General features: G+C 44.9%; 1 protein-coding gene across 7 annotated transcripts in view; it reads right to left on the bottom strand.

Annotated features, from left to right (window-relative positions):
• MCC (MCC regulator of WNT signaling pathway) overlaps window positions 1–16,537 on the bottom strand; it is a 405,770-nt gene that overhangs the window by 50,824 nt on the left and 338,409 nt on the right. For 6 of the 7 annotated variants that reach the window (XM_044780105.2, XM_014842841.3, XM_014842850.3 and 3 more), the window contains 3 exons: window positions 3,441–3,587; window positions 2,344–2,433; window positions 1,138–1,286 (listed from right to left, as the gene is read on the bottom strand). In XM_044780105.2, the coding sequence (XP_044636040.2) occupies window positions 1,138–1,286; window positions 2,344–2,433; window positions 3,441–3,587 (386 nt within the window). The remainder of the gene's footprint in view (window positions 1–1,137; window positions 1,287–2,343; window positions 2,434–3,440; window positions 3,588–16,537) is intronic. The other variant, XM_070517578.1, reaches the window with a different exon arrangement.

Here is a 16,537-nt window from a genome sequence, read left to right as displayed (position 1 = left end):
ATTACCACATTTCCTTGGTTCTCAAGTGCTATATTAAACAGCTTTAAATCAGGGAGGACTAACACAATAATTCAATTTATCCAGGTTTGCCCTACACAAGGGGAATGGCATTAAGCAACAATGAATGGGGAGCGGTATCCACATTTCTTCCCAGTTAGTTTATAAGCCTTTCTAGTTCTTACTATGCCCTCCCAATGCCGACTGGTAGGTCAAGGCAGCCAGGCCATGCTTGGATGCCATTCAACAATCCATTCTGCACTGTAGAACCAACTGTGTGTCGGAGTGGTTACCATGGTTTGGCTCTGGTCCTTCTCCTTTGCTTTTTTAGCAATTCTCTCACTGCTGGGATGACACACAAGTCAGTCTCTGCCAGCAGGCAGGAGTACAAACTCAAACAACCTCTGTCGTGAGACTTGGGAAGAATTCATAAAACTGGGTATTTGGTAAGATTAAGCAGGGCAGTTAGACCTACTTAGAAAATCATTCTAAGTAGGACTAAGTAGGATAGGACATAGGGACTGAGGGTTGTGCACATCTGCAAAGAGCATAAATAAAATGAGGCAACCCTGAAATAAGGCAGGGAGGTCAGACCAGCATGGCCGTCAATCCCAGGAATGCCTCTATCACATTGCTTTTGCTGGTTCCTGGTAGCTCCAGGCACCCCTGGGATGCTAACTCAACATTCCAGAACCTCTTTCTGTGGTTCCTGGCAGCACAGGCCTGCATGCTTAGGAGCTATCTCGTCATTCTGACCTACTTGTCATTCTATATGGACTGCTCTCAGGACTTGCTACATAATTTGCAAAGGCTACTGCAAAATGAAAGGGCAGGGCCCCAGGTTCACAAATTACTAAGAATTTAGAACGGCAACAGGAGAGCAGTAAAGCAAGTGTGGCATCCTTTTAAGCACAAGACCTTGTGTATTCAAATGCATAGGTCACACCATGCCCATGCAGCCAGTGCTGACTGCTGTAAGCACTCCGCTGATGAGCAAGATGATAGAAAGTGCCCCCTCCACCAGCTTGACAGCATCACTCTATGTCACAATACACAAGCCAACTTGAATTGATCTTTGCAAAGGGGAGGAGGGGCAGCTAGCTCCCCACCAGTATTCAAATATACAGGATTTCCTCTTACCTATTCAACCGTTCTGTTTCCACCTCAAACTCTCTAATTTTGCTCTCAGAGATGGCAGATCCATGTGAGTAGAGTGTTTGGAAGATCTCTTGGATGTTGGAGCAGTCCTGAAGAGAGTGGGCCAGGTGTTCCGCCACACTGCTGGATACCTGTACAGGTAAGCATTAATCCCCCTCTGGACAGTGTCACTTCAGGGACGCCTGTCCCCATGCTTTGCATGCAAAACAATCTAAAGCTGATATTCCTTAAGGATCAGACACCAGGAGATGGTTACCCTGATCCTTCTCAGTTTGTATAATACGATTCTAGTATAAAAAGCTAACTGATGTGAACGCAGTACAGAAAACAGGGTCAGAATACAGCTGCATCTCCCAAGCATGTGCTACTGGGCAGCAGGCAGGGGGATCATGCCTCCTTAGAGTCCTTAAAATTTTGGATATTGAACATAGTCTGGACTCCCTTCCGCTTCCTGAACCCCCTGCCACTCCAGGCTCCTGTCTCTGGCTGCTGTAGAGAAGAGAGATTGACTCCTTTATTTTCATAATTTGGCTCTGGCATGGAATGTGGATGTGTGCAACTTTTGTTCAGCACGTAATTCTAAATTAGAGCCCCAGAAGTGCTATTTAGGCCTTCTCTACCTGAGGATCAAATAGCTGGCTCTCCCAGCCTCATCCCCAATCCTAAAAGATATCCCCCAGGGATCTGAAACTACTCCCTTTTCAGGATCCATCAGCTTACAGCCCCAGGGAGTTTGCAAACTCTACAAATGAAAATGCTAATACTGATCTAGAAGGTTGCATTCTGCCATGCATTGGGCTCCCCTTCAAAGGCGGCATTCATCCTCACTCGAGAGCACACTCCCTTTCAGAGGGCCTTCCTGACTCACTCCGTCTCTAGGGCATCAGGGTGATATAAAGCAGATACTTCAAGACTTTCATCTACATCACCAGAAACTAGATCTAAATCATTTCTTTCTGAACAGTTTCAAGTAGAGAAAAAAAACCTCCCTTAAAGTTGAAGAAGCAATTCAGCATGTGGAAACCTATACATTTTAGTTGATGCTTCAGAAGGAAATCAGGTATGATTTATTATTATAATCAACTGGTTTCCTGGAGGTGAACTTTGGGAGCTCTTCTATCATCTACAGGCCACTGTCCAGGTAGCTCTATTGGGCGCTTTCTTGCCTTGCTTCTTGTGAACACTCACCCCTATGCTGCTGATTTCTGAGCCCAGGACTGGCCGATCAGACGATGAAGATTCGGATCTGGTCTTTGATAGCTTCACCCTCTCAGCAATCTTAAAAAACAAAACAAAAAATTATCAAAAAATGACATGTCACTCCCCAGATAAACTGTTGAGACTGTGTTTATAGAGGGCTATGCTCAACCACGGCAACTAAACTGGTTAATCGATTTCTTAAAAACTCACTTGTCCAGTTTTTCTACCATTTCTTTAACCCAGGGTTTTTCAACCTCAGCACCACTGACATTTTGAATTGGATGTTCTTTGTGGTGGGGGGCTGTTCTGTGTACTGAAGGATGTTTAGCAACATGCGTGGCTTCTAGCCACAAGATGCCAGTAGGACTTCACTTGTAACCATCAAAAACGTCTCCAGACATTGCCACATATCCCTTGGGGGACAAGAATCACTTCTGGTTGAGAAACACTGGTTTGACTAACTTACAAAACTTGATGGTTGAGAACTAGCCTTGTGGAGACTGGTAGGGCTACCAGGGAAGAGGAGATGTATCCTTTGAATAGTCTCTCCAGAGTAGACTCGACATATGGGCGGGAGGAGGGGGGAGGGAAGGTGGTGGGGTCGGGGGCAGGGCGTCCTGCGGGAGAAAATGGCTCGGGCTACTTCTCACAACTGCCACGGCCCGCCCATCATAATCTATTTTTCTCCTGGCAAGGCTGTCAGTCCTGTGAGTGGGGAGATCATTGGTTCATTACTCAGGGTCCCCTCCTGGGCTGCACCTTAATCCTCCAGAGCAACTCTCCATCCACCCCTTAGTATTGTAGAACCTGACAAAACATCTCACTCTCCACAATGACTTGACAGCTGTGACATGCTTCAGCCGGCTGATTAATGAGAGCTGGCTCCAGGTTGCAGACAAGAGAGACTTAAAACTATTAGTGGGTTATCTCTCCCTGCAGCTCCAGCATAGGAGGCCTGTGTGAGACCCCAGGGAAGCCCCTCGGGGCCGTCTGAGTTAATAGCATGCCTGCACAGCAGCCATGCTCGGTAGAGGCTGGTGCTTCCAGATAACAGGGGGTGTTCCTGCCTGTCCCCAGGAGTTCACCTTGGCAATGGGAATGTCATTGCTGCTGCTGCTTGTGCTCAGCTCTCCAGTGCTGGGGTTAACTGGGCGGTTGGTGGAAGTGAGGCGGCCAGGGCTGGAGGGCCCTGTGGCCTGCACGCTCTGTAGTCGAGTTTGAAGCTCTCGAACCTGAAATAATAATAATGCCTTTAGACACAGTGGTGGTTTCCCTGGCCAAAGAGCAAAACAGCCAGAAGGGTGGATGGCATGGCTTTCATTTACATTAAGGGATCAGCTTCAGTGAAAAGTTAAGTTGGCGGAGTCCACATTAAAGTCACTGTGTTCTTAACTAGACCTGCCACTGGCTGGCCATCATTTGTTCTTCACAAGTATGAGGTGGACATGTTTTCTAAGGCACTGGAAGCTTCCAGCAAAGGCAGAATGACCATCTTGAATGAATGTTTATTCATTCAGCCTCATGTGCCTGATGCTGTCTTGGGCACTGCAGATAGAGAACCCAGGATGAAATCTCCACTCTCATGGAACTTGGAGCAAAGAGGAGAAAGACAAATAATTTCCAAACAAGTGCACATGAGTGCTATAAATATCTATCTCAAGTGCTCTAGGAAGCAGAAAAGGGGATGAATGTGACTCCATCTGATGTCATAGGGAAGGGTTAAGGAGGGAGTGAGAGGACCAGTACTTAAGCAGAGTCTTCCAGGTGCACAGGGTTCTAACAGACGAGAAAGGGCTGGCTTTGGTGAATGCAGGGGTGAGGTGAGGTGGGAAGGAGAGAATGGCTTGTGCAAGAGCACAGGCATCAGGATGACACGCTGTGCTAGAAGAACGGCAAGTTATTCATTATACATGGTGTAGAAGAGAGAGCTTCATTGGAAAGCAGGTGAGGCCAAGGGGAAGAGACAGAGACGGCATCCACAGCTTTTCCCCAGGGACTTCATGGGAAGGAACACCTAAATAGCCCTTTTGTATAAAAACAGAAAGACAGGGCCCTTTGAATTACATTTAAAATACACATTTACCTGCAAGGAACTTAAATGTCCAAATCCTGCTTTTCTATGGTTAGGCTCAGTGACAAAGGGAGGTATTCCAAGTAAATGAAGACAATTCTAAGAAATTGGTCTTTCTGATGACCTTGGTCACAGTTATATCATTGGGTATGATGTCTATCTTAAAGGGCAAAACCTACAGCACCCAAAGGTCCTTGCGAATGTACACCAGGCCTTGCTGGGAAGAATTAGCACTGGGACATCCAAGGCAGGGTTCTCCAAACTTTTTGGTGCACCAGAATGCCTTGGAGGGATTGCTGAAACACAGAGCCCAGGGCCCCACCCCCAGGGATTCCAATTTAGCAGATGGAGACACAGTCCAGGAATCTGCATATGTAACAAGCTCCCAAGAGCTGTGGATGCTCTGGGTCTGGGGCCCACCCTTGAGCAGCACTGACCTAAGGGACTCCCAAGGCCACGCAGCACTTTAGTTCCAGGGACTGGAGCCGCACCCCTGCCAGACCTGACGCCAAAACCCTTCTAGGTAAATCCTTCTCTAAAAGCGACTGGAAAGCTTTTCATATTAAATATCTTGGATGTCTCTATCCTGCTAAATTGGGAACCAAAAGTAATTGAAATTTCAATAATTCATCAACATATTAGAAGCCAAAATAGGAAAATTCCCTCGGAGCAAATTGCATTCAATAGTGAACAGCTAAAAAGTGCCCAATGCTCTACTGTGGCTTCCAGGAACTGTGGGTTGATGGAAATGTGTGTCGTCCTCATAACACGCCAGACACAGGGCTGACCTCAAAATAGTTTCAAGACTAGAAAAATGCATGGCTGTCAAAGCCAAATGGTATTGCTGGTGAGAGATTACAGGGCTCATCCTGGAAGGGTCCCTGACAGACCAAGAACGGGCACAGTGTGGATGCCTCGTTAAGCTGCATGGCAAAGGGAGAGGGCCCATTTTCCCATCAGGCCAGCTTTCTGGCACGGGGGGAAACCTCCCTGGTGGAGACCATGGATTTCAATTTCTACTGCTGTGATGTCTGATGAGGTCCTGAATAATTAACAATGTTAACACCACTCCAAAATCTAAAGAGTCTGAATTGTTCGCAAAACAATCAGTGGTCTGTTCCTAGAATCCCAAATGGCCCACTCATCTTGCTTTTTAAAACACACAAATTATCCTGGCAATTTACAGAAACTTCATCAACACTTCCCATAGTTTTTAAAAATGTTTCTTCTTCCCATCACTAAAGTAAAACATGTTCATTGTGGAAAATTTAGACGATACTGAAAAATAAAAACAGAAAAAGTACCTATTCTTTCTTATAGTAAGTTCCTTCTTCCTATACAGAGACAATTAGTCATTTTCCACAGTGTGTTTGTACACAGGCACACATGCTTAAAATAATTTCTAAATCTAAATATCCATGTTCATTTTAAAAGCTTTGGACTCAGAGAATGTCTTTGAAAACGAAAGGACGATAAACATGTTTATTTTGGTCTACGCTTTACTATTTAATGATAGTTGTTAGGCAGTGAAAAAAATCCAGCTGAAAGGAGTGGAACGAGCCTGCCATGGAAAGACAGGGAGACGGCTGGCTGACTTAAACAGCCTTCTGTCCCCTCTTGATTTGGGGGTAGGGGTCTTAATTTAAATGAATAAAGGCACAGAAATGAAGGCTACACCCAGCTTGCTGACTCAGCTTAAGTAAGGCTTGGGAGAGGGGAGAGACACAGCTGTTAGAGTCCTCACTTTTATTCTCACCCACTGTAGAAGGTTGACTCGTGTCCCCCCCCAAAAGATATAACCAAGTTCTAACAGTCAGTACCTGTGAACGTGCCCTTATTTTGAAAAACAGTCTTTGCAGATGTAATCAAATTAAGGATCTCAAGAAAAGATCATCCTGGATTGATGGCGGGCCCTAAACCTGACTGGTATCCTTGTAAGAGAGAGGAGAGGGAGATTTGAGACACAGAGAAAAAGGCCACGTGAAGATGAAGGCAGAGATAGGTGACAGGTCAAAGGACACCAGGAGCTACCAGAAGCTGGAAGAGGCAAGAAAAGACTGTCCCCTGAGTCTCTGGAGGAAGTGCAGCTCTGCCAATACCTTGATCTTGTGGACTCCAGAACTGTGAGAGAATAAATTTCTGTTGTTTTAAGCCACCAAATTTGAGGTAATTAACTAATATACCCACCTTTCATTGAAGATATTTTATTAAAGAACATACGTATCTCTCTACAAAATATATAGTTTGGGGTCAGGGGACAGCCAGGAATCAGAGCTACCCTGAGCTGGGAATCGACAATTGTGGGAGGGTCGGTCATCAACCTCTACAACCCTCCTCTACGGGACTTCTTCAACAACAGAGCACAGAATGTGATTTGAGTGGCCGTTTTCTCATTTCCCCTAAAGTGACCACGTAGCCAGAACCCATCCAGATGCCCAGAAGAGAAGTTAATTTGTTACATACATTGGAAACCCGGTAGAGGATGAAGGTAAGATTCTTGTCTTCCAAGGGCTCAGAGTCTAGCCAAGCCTTAGCATGTGAAACATGCTCCAAGAAGGGATACCAACAAGTAGTGTCAGAGTGTAGAAGAAACACTGCCTCTGCTTGCCAGAGCAGGAAATGCCAGGGGATTCAATCTGGAAGGTTGAGTGGTCGTTCAGCAAGTAAATAAAGGAGAACAGGCAATGGGGGAGGCTCTGAAGAGTTCAAGTAAGGAAATGACATTAAACTGCCAGAACTCTGCTTCTCTTCTTTATGCCTTCATGACTCCCAAAGGGAGAAAAGGATGTTACAGAAATCATTCGATTAGAGAAGAGAATGAACTGGAGTGAGGAAGAGAAAGGAGGTGAGTCAAGAGATGTACTGACAGTTTAGGTGAGAAATGATGACGGCTCAGACACAGTCAGTGAAGTGGGAGCAAAAATGGAAAAATACACCCTAGACCAGCATTGTGCAATAGAACTTCCTGTGATGATGGAAATGTCCTATAGCTACACCATCCCCTGTGCTAGCCACTAGCCTCACGGGGCTAGTGGGCACATGCAATGTGCCTAGTGGACCTGAGGAACTGAATTAAACGGAGAAAACATAAGGAGGAGCTGATTTTTCAGGGAGAAATAAAGATGCCAGCTTTGGACATGTTGAATTTGATGAAACCATGGGGTATGTGAGTGAGGATATTCAGTCAACAATCAGAAATATAATCAGAGGGAAAGACATAAGAAATGAATGTACAGTTTAGGAATTTTGTGTGTGGATAAGGTTGCCCAGGGAAGAGGTACAGCAGTTGGGGTGGAGGAGAGAGCCTATACAAAGAGAGCTGGATTGAAGGATCACAGAGGACAGTAAGAAGGGGGCACTTGTTCTCTGGGAGGAAAAGAGGTTAGGAGAGGCAGTTAGAAAGGAGATCTGCAGACTGGAGAATGAGGATGAGAAACAGAAGGGGTCTGGTCTGGTCTGACGGTTTGTTTCCCTAAGAGAAAAGCATGAAGGTCGTCCGCTAGGAGTGAGGGAGGGAACAGCAGATGTCAGAAATGTGGAAGGAAGCTGACCTAGGACCAAAAAAGAAAAGCTTCCACAACAGCACTGAAACGTCAGCTGAGCTCTTTCATCAAGCTCTTTCAACAAGGCTCGTAAATGCCTTGTTTTCTTCAAACTCTGGAGACCTCGTGAAAATATGAGTAAAGAATAAAAAAGATTAAAATCGTAACAGTGAAAAGAAAGTGCTTGGGGCATTAGCAGAAAGAAGATTTGGGCACATTCCTTAAAGGCAAAGTGGAAGGAAGAGTACTGATGAAAGAAACAGAATGGAAAAAGCCAAATTCTATAAAATATACAAAGGGAAATCTACCCAGAAGGTCTGCAGGGTTTAGACTGAGCTTTGGCACTTACTACGAAGGACAAGAATGGGAAGTAGGATGAAAACAGGGAGTAACTGTCTGTATACAGAACAAATGAGAATTTCCAGTATATGACTGCCTCGGCTAAAGTAAACAGGCACACCTCCTATTAAAAATGCATAGAAATGCTGCATAAAAAGGAACAATGAGAAAGAAATTCACTGCCAAGGTGAAAAGAAAGGCAGTAAAATCTCCAGGTGCCAGAAACAAAGTGAAAAATAAAGCTGGAGAGGTTAGGAGGGGGCTGGTGCCACAGCACAGCAGGGTGTGGATGTTCACGGTGGGAGGGGCTGGAGATGGAGAGTTGGCTCCTGCAAGTTAGGCTATTTGAGCTGATCCTCCCGCCTAAAGCCTGGAGCCTTCCTGCCCCACCCATCTGTGAAAAGTGGACAGAGAGTGCTGCCCATGAAGCCCAAAAGAAGCCCCAGAGCTGTGCAGACGGGTCAACCACAAGATCTCAAAATCCCAAATCCGGGACACATTTTGGTCTGGGATTAATACTGTATAAATTGGGGCCCAGCATATTACAGGGTCCTAATCTTATAAATTAATAGTGAAAACTGGTCTGGATTTTGCCAGGCCACCCACTGCCTCAGAGACCTAATTTGTAGATCATCCAACATCACTAGGGAACAGGACACTTAGGCTTCCTATGACTAGGAGCCTAGGGCCACGAAGCTGCCAGACATGAGGGATGACTGCAGGGAAAGGAGGACGAAACAAGAGAGCCAGCATCTAAATCAGGAGATGAATTCACTAGAGAAGAAATGAAAATAAAGCAAACAATAAACTATGCCACAATAAATATGTTTAGGATCCATAAAGAGATAAAAGGAATAAATTTCCATAAAGCATAAGAAATTATGAAAGAAAAACAGTCAGACATCAAACAAATAGGCAGATGAGAACAAAGCCCATGGAAAATAGTAAAAGAAAATCAATGTACAGGTTAAACACTAGACTGGATAAAATTGAAGAGAGAATTAGTGAACTAGACTATAGCACAGAGAAATTAATTCAGAACACAGCATAGGGAGCTAAAGAGATACAAAATACGCAAGCATCATTGAAAGATGTAAATGATTGAATGAGGCTTCAACACACTTTTAAAGGAGTTCCAGAAGAAGAAAAGAAATGACAGAGAAATAATATTTGAAAAGAAAAGAGATGAGTTTTCCAGATGGAGAGACAGACATGAATCCTGAGACTGAAAGAGCATATCAGGTGCTAAGTAGGTATGGCAGTTTTTAGATACGTTTGTGAATTCTTTGATATTTCCTCCATCAAGAGGAGGAGTCCAATTCTCCTCCCCTTGCATATGCCTGGCCTGAGAGATGGTGTCTAATCAATAGAATGTAGTGGAAATGACATCATGTAACTTCTGAGGCCAGGTTAGAAAAGGTGGGACAGTTTTGCCCAGCTCTGTCTTGGGATGCTGGCCCTTATAAGCCAGCCACCCCACTGAGAGGAAGCCCAGGCCAGTTGGAGAGGATGCTTGTGGGTATTCTGACCTATAGTCCCTGCTAAAGTCCCAGACAACAGCCAACCTCACACACCAGAAGTACGAGAAAGGAAGCCTTCAAGATGCCTCTGGCCCCAGCCATCATCTGACTGTAACCACATCTGAGCTGAAGTGGGAACTGCCCCCTGGAGCCCAGTCATCCCCAGAGCCACGCAGGGAATAATAAATGATGATTCTTTTAACTCTCAGCTTGGGATGGTTCACTACGTAGCTGGAGCTAACTGGAACAGGAGGATGACAAGATAATTGCACATCTAGAAACATTGTAGTGCCAATGCGGGAAGAAAAAAGATAAAGAGAGAATCTTATAGCTGACTGGTGGGAGAGATAGACACCTTAGGCTCTGAGGGCAGAGGTGTTGGTCTGTTTCATCCACAACTGTATTGCCAACATCTTGAACGGTGTCTGACACAGTGTCAGTCTCAATATAATCTGCTGAATATCATTAAAAAAAAAAAGGTCACCCTAAAATCCAATACCTAACGAGACTACTGTAGTAGGCTGAATAACGGCCCCCAAAGATGTCCACATCCTGATCCTTGAAGCCTGTGAATATGCTACCTTACACGGCAAAAGAGAATGTGCAGGAATGATTAAGAATCTTGAGGTGGAGAGATCACCCCGGAGTATGTGGTGGACCCAGTAGTCACAAGGGTCCTTTAAAAAGAGAAGCAGGAGTGTCAGAGTTAGAGAGCGTTTGAAGATGCTATGCTGCTGGCTTTGGAGAGGGAGGACGGGGTATGAGTCAAGGAATGCTGGCCACCTCTAGAAGCTGGAAAAGGCAAGGACGCAGCTTCTCCTCTAGAGCCCTGAGACGGAACGCAGCCCTGATGACACTTCGATTTTAGCGAGTGAGACACATTTCTGACTTCCGACCTCCAGAACTGTGAGATAACATATTTGCGTTAAGTCGCTGTTTGTGCTGATTTGTTAGAGCAGCAATAGGAACCTATGTTATATGATGATATACTTACTACCATATATCACCAAGAGTGTGGACAAAAACATTCTCAAAGATTAAGAAAGATCTACCCCTGCAGACCTTTGCTGAAAGAACTTTCTAAGGATAGATGCTTTCAGCAACAAGCAAATTAAACCCAGAAAAAGAATGTATGAAAGAGACCATGGTTAGCACAAAAATTGGCAGGATGTGGGGGCAGAAGGAACCCTCCTATGCTGCCAGTGACTGGATGGACTGGCGAGCCATTCTGGAAAGCTGCACTGTGGGACTGGGTCCACGTAAGAACGTGCACACCCCAGGACCCCACAGTCTCACTCCTGGACACGTATTCCAGAGAAATTCCCACCCAGCACCGAAGGAGACATGTGCAAAAGCAGATGCGCTGGAGCGTTGTCTGTGGTCATGGGAAGCCTGGCTGTCAGGCACAGTGAACAGGTGACCACTACAGAGTTCTAGGAAGCCGCCAGACACATCAGACTAGCTGTGTGCACAGCAATATGGACAGACCTGCAAATTCGAGTGCTGAGGGGAAAAAGAGAAGAGAGGTCTACAGCACAGAAACATTTATGTAAATTAAAAATAAAACAAAACACTGTGTATAAGGACAGACATAAAATGAAGACAGGGCGTGGGACATAAAAGGAATAAATAAATTAAAAGAGGGACCTTTCACGGATCAATGATTGTGCCTTTAACAGAGGAATGTAATTAGCTTATCTCTCTGCCCCTGCAGGTCAGATTAAAACAAGCCAATGAAAGAAAGTAAATACAAAGATGAGAGCTCAGGAGCATCAGAGATTATGCACAGCCAGAAAGTGAGATACTGGCGCAAAGAATTTGGTGCAAGAGCTGTCAAAGACAAACACCTGGTGAGGTGGGCACAGACGTGGGTCTCTGAAATGGGGGACGTTCACTGAGGAGGTGAGGGAAGGGCAAGAGGAAGGCAGGTCAACTCCTGGATGCTTCAGTCTCCCAGGACAACTGTAGGACCACAGATGAGTTGACAGAGTCTGTTGATGAAGTTGTCATGTGAATGTGGCTCACAGATGAGTGACAAGCAGGAATGAAAGGTGGCACCGGAGTCCTGAGTAGGATTAGAAACATTCTTATTAGCTGTAAAGGAATGAGTCTGTTCTGCTTATGATATGCAGCAGCACTCACTGGGTAGCTGTAATTTCAGGCAATTAGGTTGTAATTCATAATTTCACTGTGTAATGGAGCTGGTTGCGATGAGATGATTTCTACACTGTAGAAGGCTGACAATCACTGGGCCGGAAAAGCTCCACTTAATGAGCTTGGGGCAGCAGTCAGTCAGTCCCTGCGTAGTTCTCGGAGGGCTGCCTCCTCGAGGTCCAGGCTTTGTGAGTACTTTGCAGAGAATCACTCTCTTACTGTAGATTCTGTAAAGACTTTTCTTGAAGCCCTCAAACGAATGAGGAATCAGAATTTATTTACAGAAAAAATACATTTATGTCTATAAGTCTCATTTACATAGTGTTTGATGAAAGTCATATTTTATTGTGAATGGGATTTTGAGTAGGCTGAATCAGAAGAGAAAGAGATCACAAAATTGAAGAAGGAAAAAAAATCCAACAGCATTTCCACTCTCTGAAAATTTGGCAGATGAACTGTTCTCCATTTCGTCCTACAGGCCACTGAGGAACCTGGACTGGATAATCAACATGGCTGCATCAGAGAAAGGTCAGCGTTTGGCTGTCTTCCTAATTTCTTACCAGCTTTCCAACAAACGGAGTCAGCTACTCTCTTTATAGCCAAGCGTTCACCTTTAAACAGCCTGACCTCCTCACAGGAGCAGGGCTGGCGGAGGGAGGCCGGGCCATATGGATGCACAAACACTGGCACCCACCACTAAAGTTACCTCACGCTTTCCATGGCACGGATGTGCACACGCCCTTCAGAGCAACTGCAACTAATTCCAGAGAAGACATGAAAGAATCGTAGTTCTGAGGGCTCTCTGCCTTGGATCCCACTGAAAACTTCCTCAGACCACAGAGAGGAGGGCGACAGGTTCTACCAATAATGCTCTGTTGGGCTCAAATCAAGCTAAATATATGCCCAAATGACTTCTTCTCTGTGAAACAAACTCATTTTGTCTTCTTTAGTGTTGTCTTCAAATGCCAGGAAGACTGATGTGTGGAACCCCATGGAATCTGGCACCATGTGACTATCATAACATTTCTCAATGTTTTACTAACTTCTTGTCTGTGTGGAAGTTGGAGGCAGAGTGGGGAAAGGGTGAAGAGTACAGGAGAGCAGTCCGATCATCAGAATGATGAAGACTGCATCTCATAATGAGGCACCAGAGCCGAAGTTTGAGTGTTAAGAGCTAACGTCAGTGTAGACCAGGCAGGATTATGAAACCTCTGTGGGCTCAGTTTTCTCGTCTCCAGGAGGGGTGTAATAATCACACCTCTTGTAGGATTCTGGTGCAGATGAAATGAGAGGTGCATAAATCATTGCTCACCACAAGGAAATGCTCAAAATATGTTCACTATTACGATTTAGGTTTTAAGTCCTGCTTTGCCTTCAGAAGTATCTATTTTTAGTCCAAGAGGGGAATGTTTAGTCTGAAAATGTTCAAAGAAGGTTAACGCTACCAATACTAACAGGTCCTTAAAAATACACTATCAAGATTGCATTGAAGAAAAAAGACTATTGGTAAGTGCACCTTGACGAACTGCCTGTCCCCCTTCGCTGGATGGCACAGGCAGTTCTGCACTGTGCCAGGCAATGCCTGCTTGCCCTTGGAGCCCCAGGGTGCCGATGTCCTGCTGGATTCCAGGATCAGCACAGCCCTCTCTGCCCTCCCTCCTCTGGCTCATGTGACCCTGGAGAGTGGACAGAGCCCCTCCTTTTCAGATGCAGGGTTCATCACTGCTACGCTGTGGGCCCCAGGAGGAGCAGGGCAGGTATGAGGCGAAGGTGCCAGAAAGGCTGTGGTTCTTTCTCTCTTCACTGCACCTGTGGGGAGAGAGGTAAAGAGGCCCGGAGAGGCTCTCGGCTCATGTCCAGTGGGTGACTGAAGGACACTGCCTTCTCTTTCCTGTCTCTGAGCACTTGTTGGGATCACGGTGGGGGTGTGTGCTGGGGACCTACACCGCATTCATTGATTCAGTGGCTCATGGAAGGGCCTGGGCATATATCCTTTGAAAGAGCCACCACAAGATGGATGAGTGAAAAGGCCTGTTTCTCTGGCACTCTGGTTCATGTCTAAGTCTATCTGGTATCCCACTCAAAGCAAATAAGCCACCTGTGTTAGGAATCTTTACTGCTCAACAAACATTCACATGCTCTTCCCTATTTCTCAGCCCCTCTATGGTTAGGTAGAGGGTCTGGTTCTGGCCAATGGGCCATGAGTGGAAGCATTTAAGTGCAGGGGTGAGTCCGTTCAGTGATGTTTAGATGATGGGTTGCCATCAGCCTGGGTTCCTGAGTGAATATATGGAACAGAGCTGTGCGCCTATCCCCAAAACTGCACTGGACGTGGAGTACAAGCAAGAAATAAGCTTTCCTGGTGTGCCATGCCACTGAATTTTGGGGGGTTAGTTTGTTACTGCTGTATACCTATCATTACTCTGACTAATATATCAGCCATGCAAAGAAGAGTCAGTTAAGACTCCCAAATTGACATTGGGGAGGAGAGTACTGGAGCCAGACCCCACTCCCCTGAGCTCCCTCCTACACAGCCAGATTAGGGCTGGGAGTGTTAAAACAGGGTTTGTTTTCTACAAATCTTCTGTGAATTTAAACTTAGCTAATACTGGCATCTTCTTCCTCATCATATAAAGAAACTCCTAAGAAGAAATGGAACAAATAAGACATAAACAAAGTTCCATCAAGGACAAAAGAGAAGACTGTGCTTGTGTATGAACATCAGGTTGTTAAAGCTGGAAGACACAGATCACTGTCCATAATCCATACTTCATTTGTTAATTTGAAAATTAAGGAAGAACATAAAGAAGAAAAATACGGCTATCGTTTCACTGTCTGATTTAGCCTCTGTTAATATTTTGGCATATTAGCTTCTCCCCTATTTCTATGTGTTTACTTGTACATAGTAAAATTTATATAAGAATATATTCATGTAAAAAATACACTAGAACACTATAGAAAAGTTCAAGCCCTTTGACCTATACTCCTAGGAGCTTGCCCCCATCCCCAAATAACTATTATTATGGGACTGGTTTACGTTGTTCTTGTCTATTTAAGATATTTTTACACATACACATATATAGTTGATGTAAATTTATACACAGATAAATTCAAAGTAAACATAAAGTACTGTTCTGCAGTCCTGCATTTTCCATATACAGACACTGTGGTCCAGAAAAGCATCATGGAGGGGGAGGCAGTGTGGGAAGAGCCCAGATGGGACATAAGGCCAAATAAGGTGAAACAAAGATGAATCTTTATTTAACCTACGTTAAGGTCACAACGATTTCACTTCCAGAAATATCGCTACTTTTACCGATTTTTAGTTAAAAATATCAAAGAGATATTGACTTAGCATATAACAGGAGACAATGCAGACAAAGTGAACAGCTGCTTCAGAGACAGACCACGCTCTGGACACATCAGGATGATACTGCAAATGTTATTTCCCAGTAGGGATGGGCAGCCTAATAGTAAATATATATTATAAATGAACTAATTAGTAGAAAGAAGTACATAATAAAATACACAGTCAACCTTTAAGGTAATTACTCTTTGTAAGCAGGTCCCTTGGTTTAATTTGGATTCCTCTTGTCAACTCCTTTAAGCATGATCATAGAGTGGCAAGTGGCAAGAGATAACCCGGGTGACTACTGAAGGTGGATTCGATTCAGTGTTTAAAATCAGTTCAGTATTTAGAAAGCAGCACCAATGGATTCAGAACTAACAGCTCTGGGGGAGGACCTTCGGGCCATATAAGAGGATGCCCTGTAAATCGCCTCAGTCAGTGAGTTCATGGGACAAGTGCTAGATCTGTGTGTTGCACACTTGGATGAGCAAAACAGTGCTGAATCTCCTACAACCTCCAGGATCTCTACTGTATGAGAATGACGTGGGCAGATGCAATGCAGCTCCATCACACCTGTCATAATCACAAACTTAAAAGTGGCCCAAGACCGGCCTGGTGGCACAGTGGTTAAGTTCGCATGTTCTGCTTCTTGGCGGCCCAGGGTTTGCTGGTTCGGATCCCTGGTGTAGACATGGCACTGCTTGGCATGCCACGCTGTGGTAGGCATCCCACATATAAAGTAGAGGAAGATGGGCACGGATGTTAGCTCAGGGCCAGTCTTCCTCAGCAAAAAAGAGAAGGACTGGCAGTAGTTAGCTCAGGGCTAATCTTCCTCAAAAAAAAAAAAAAAAAAAAAAGTGGCCCAAAGGATATCAGCCTGATCCCTGAAGGAGAAGGGGCTGGAAATTTGAGTTCAACCCCATGGCTAATGATTCAATCAATCACACCTACACAACGAAACCCAAATAAAAACTTTGGGTACTGAAGCTTGGGTGAACTTCCCTGGCTGGCAATCCTCTGAGTATTGTCACTCATCATAGCTTAAGGAAGAAACACCATCCAGGACTCAACAGGGAGAAGACAACTGGAAGCTTTGCATTTGGACCCCTTCCAGACTTCAACTATGCATCTTTTATTTTGGCTGGTTCTGATTTGTATCTTTTTGCTAAAATAAAACTGTAATCATAAGTTAAAAAAAAGTAGCCCA

This window comes from Equus asinus, chromosome 9 (genome assembly GCF_041296235.1).
Source record: "Equus asinus isolate D_3611 breed Donkey chromosome 9, EquAss-T2T_v2, whole genome shotgun sequence".
Lineage (NCBI taxonomy): Eukaryota > Metazoa > Chordata > Mammalia > Perissodactyla > Equidae > Equus > Equus asinus.
The sequence above is the reverse complement of the archived record's forward strand: the minus strand, read 5'-3'. Positions and strand labels throughout refer to the sequence as shown.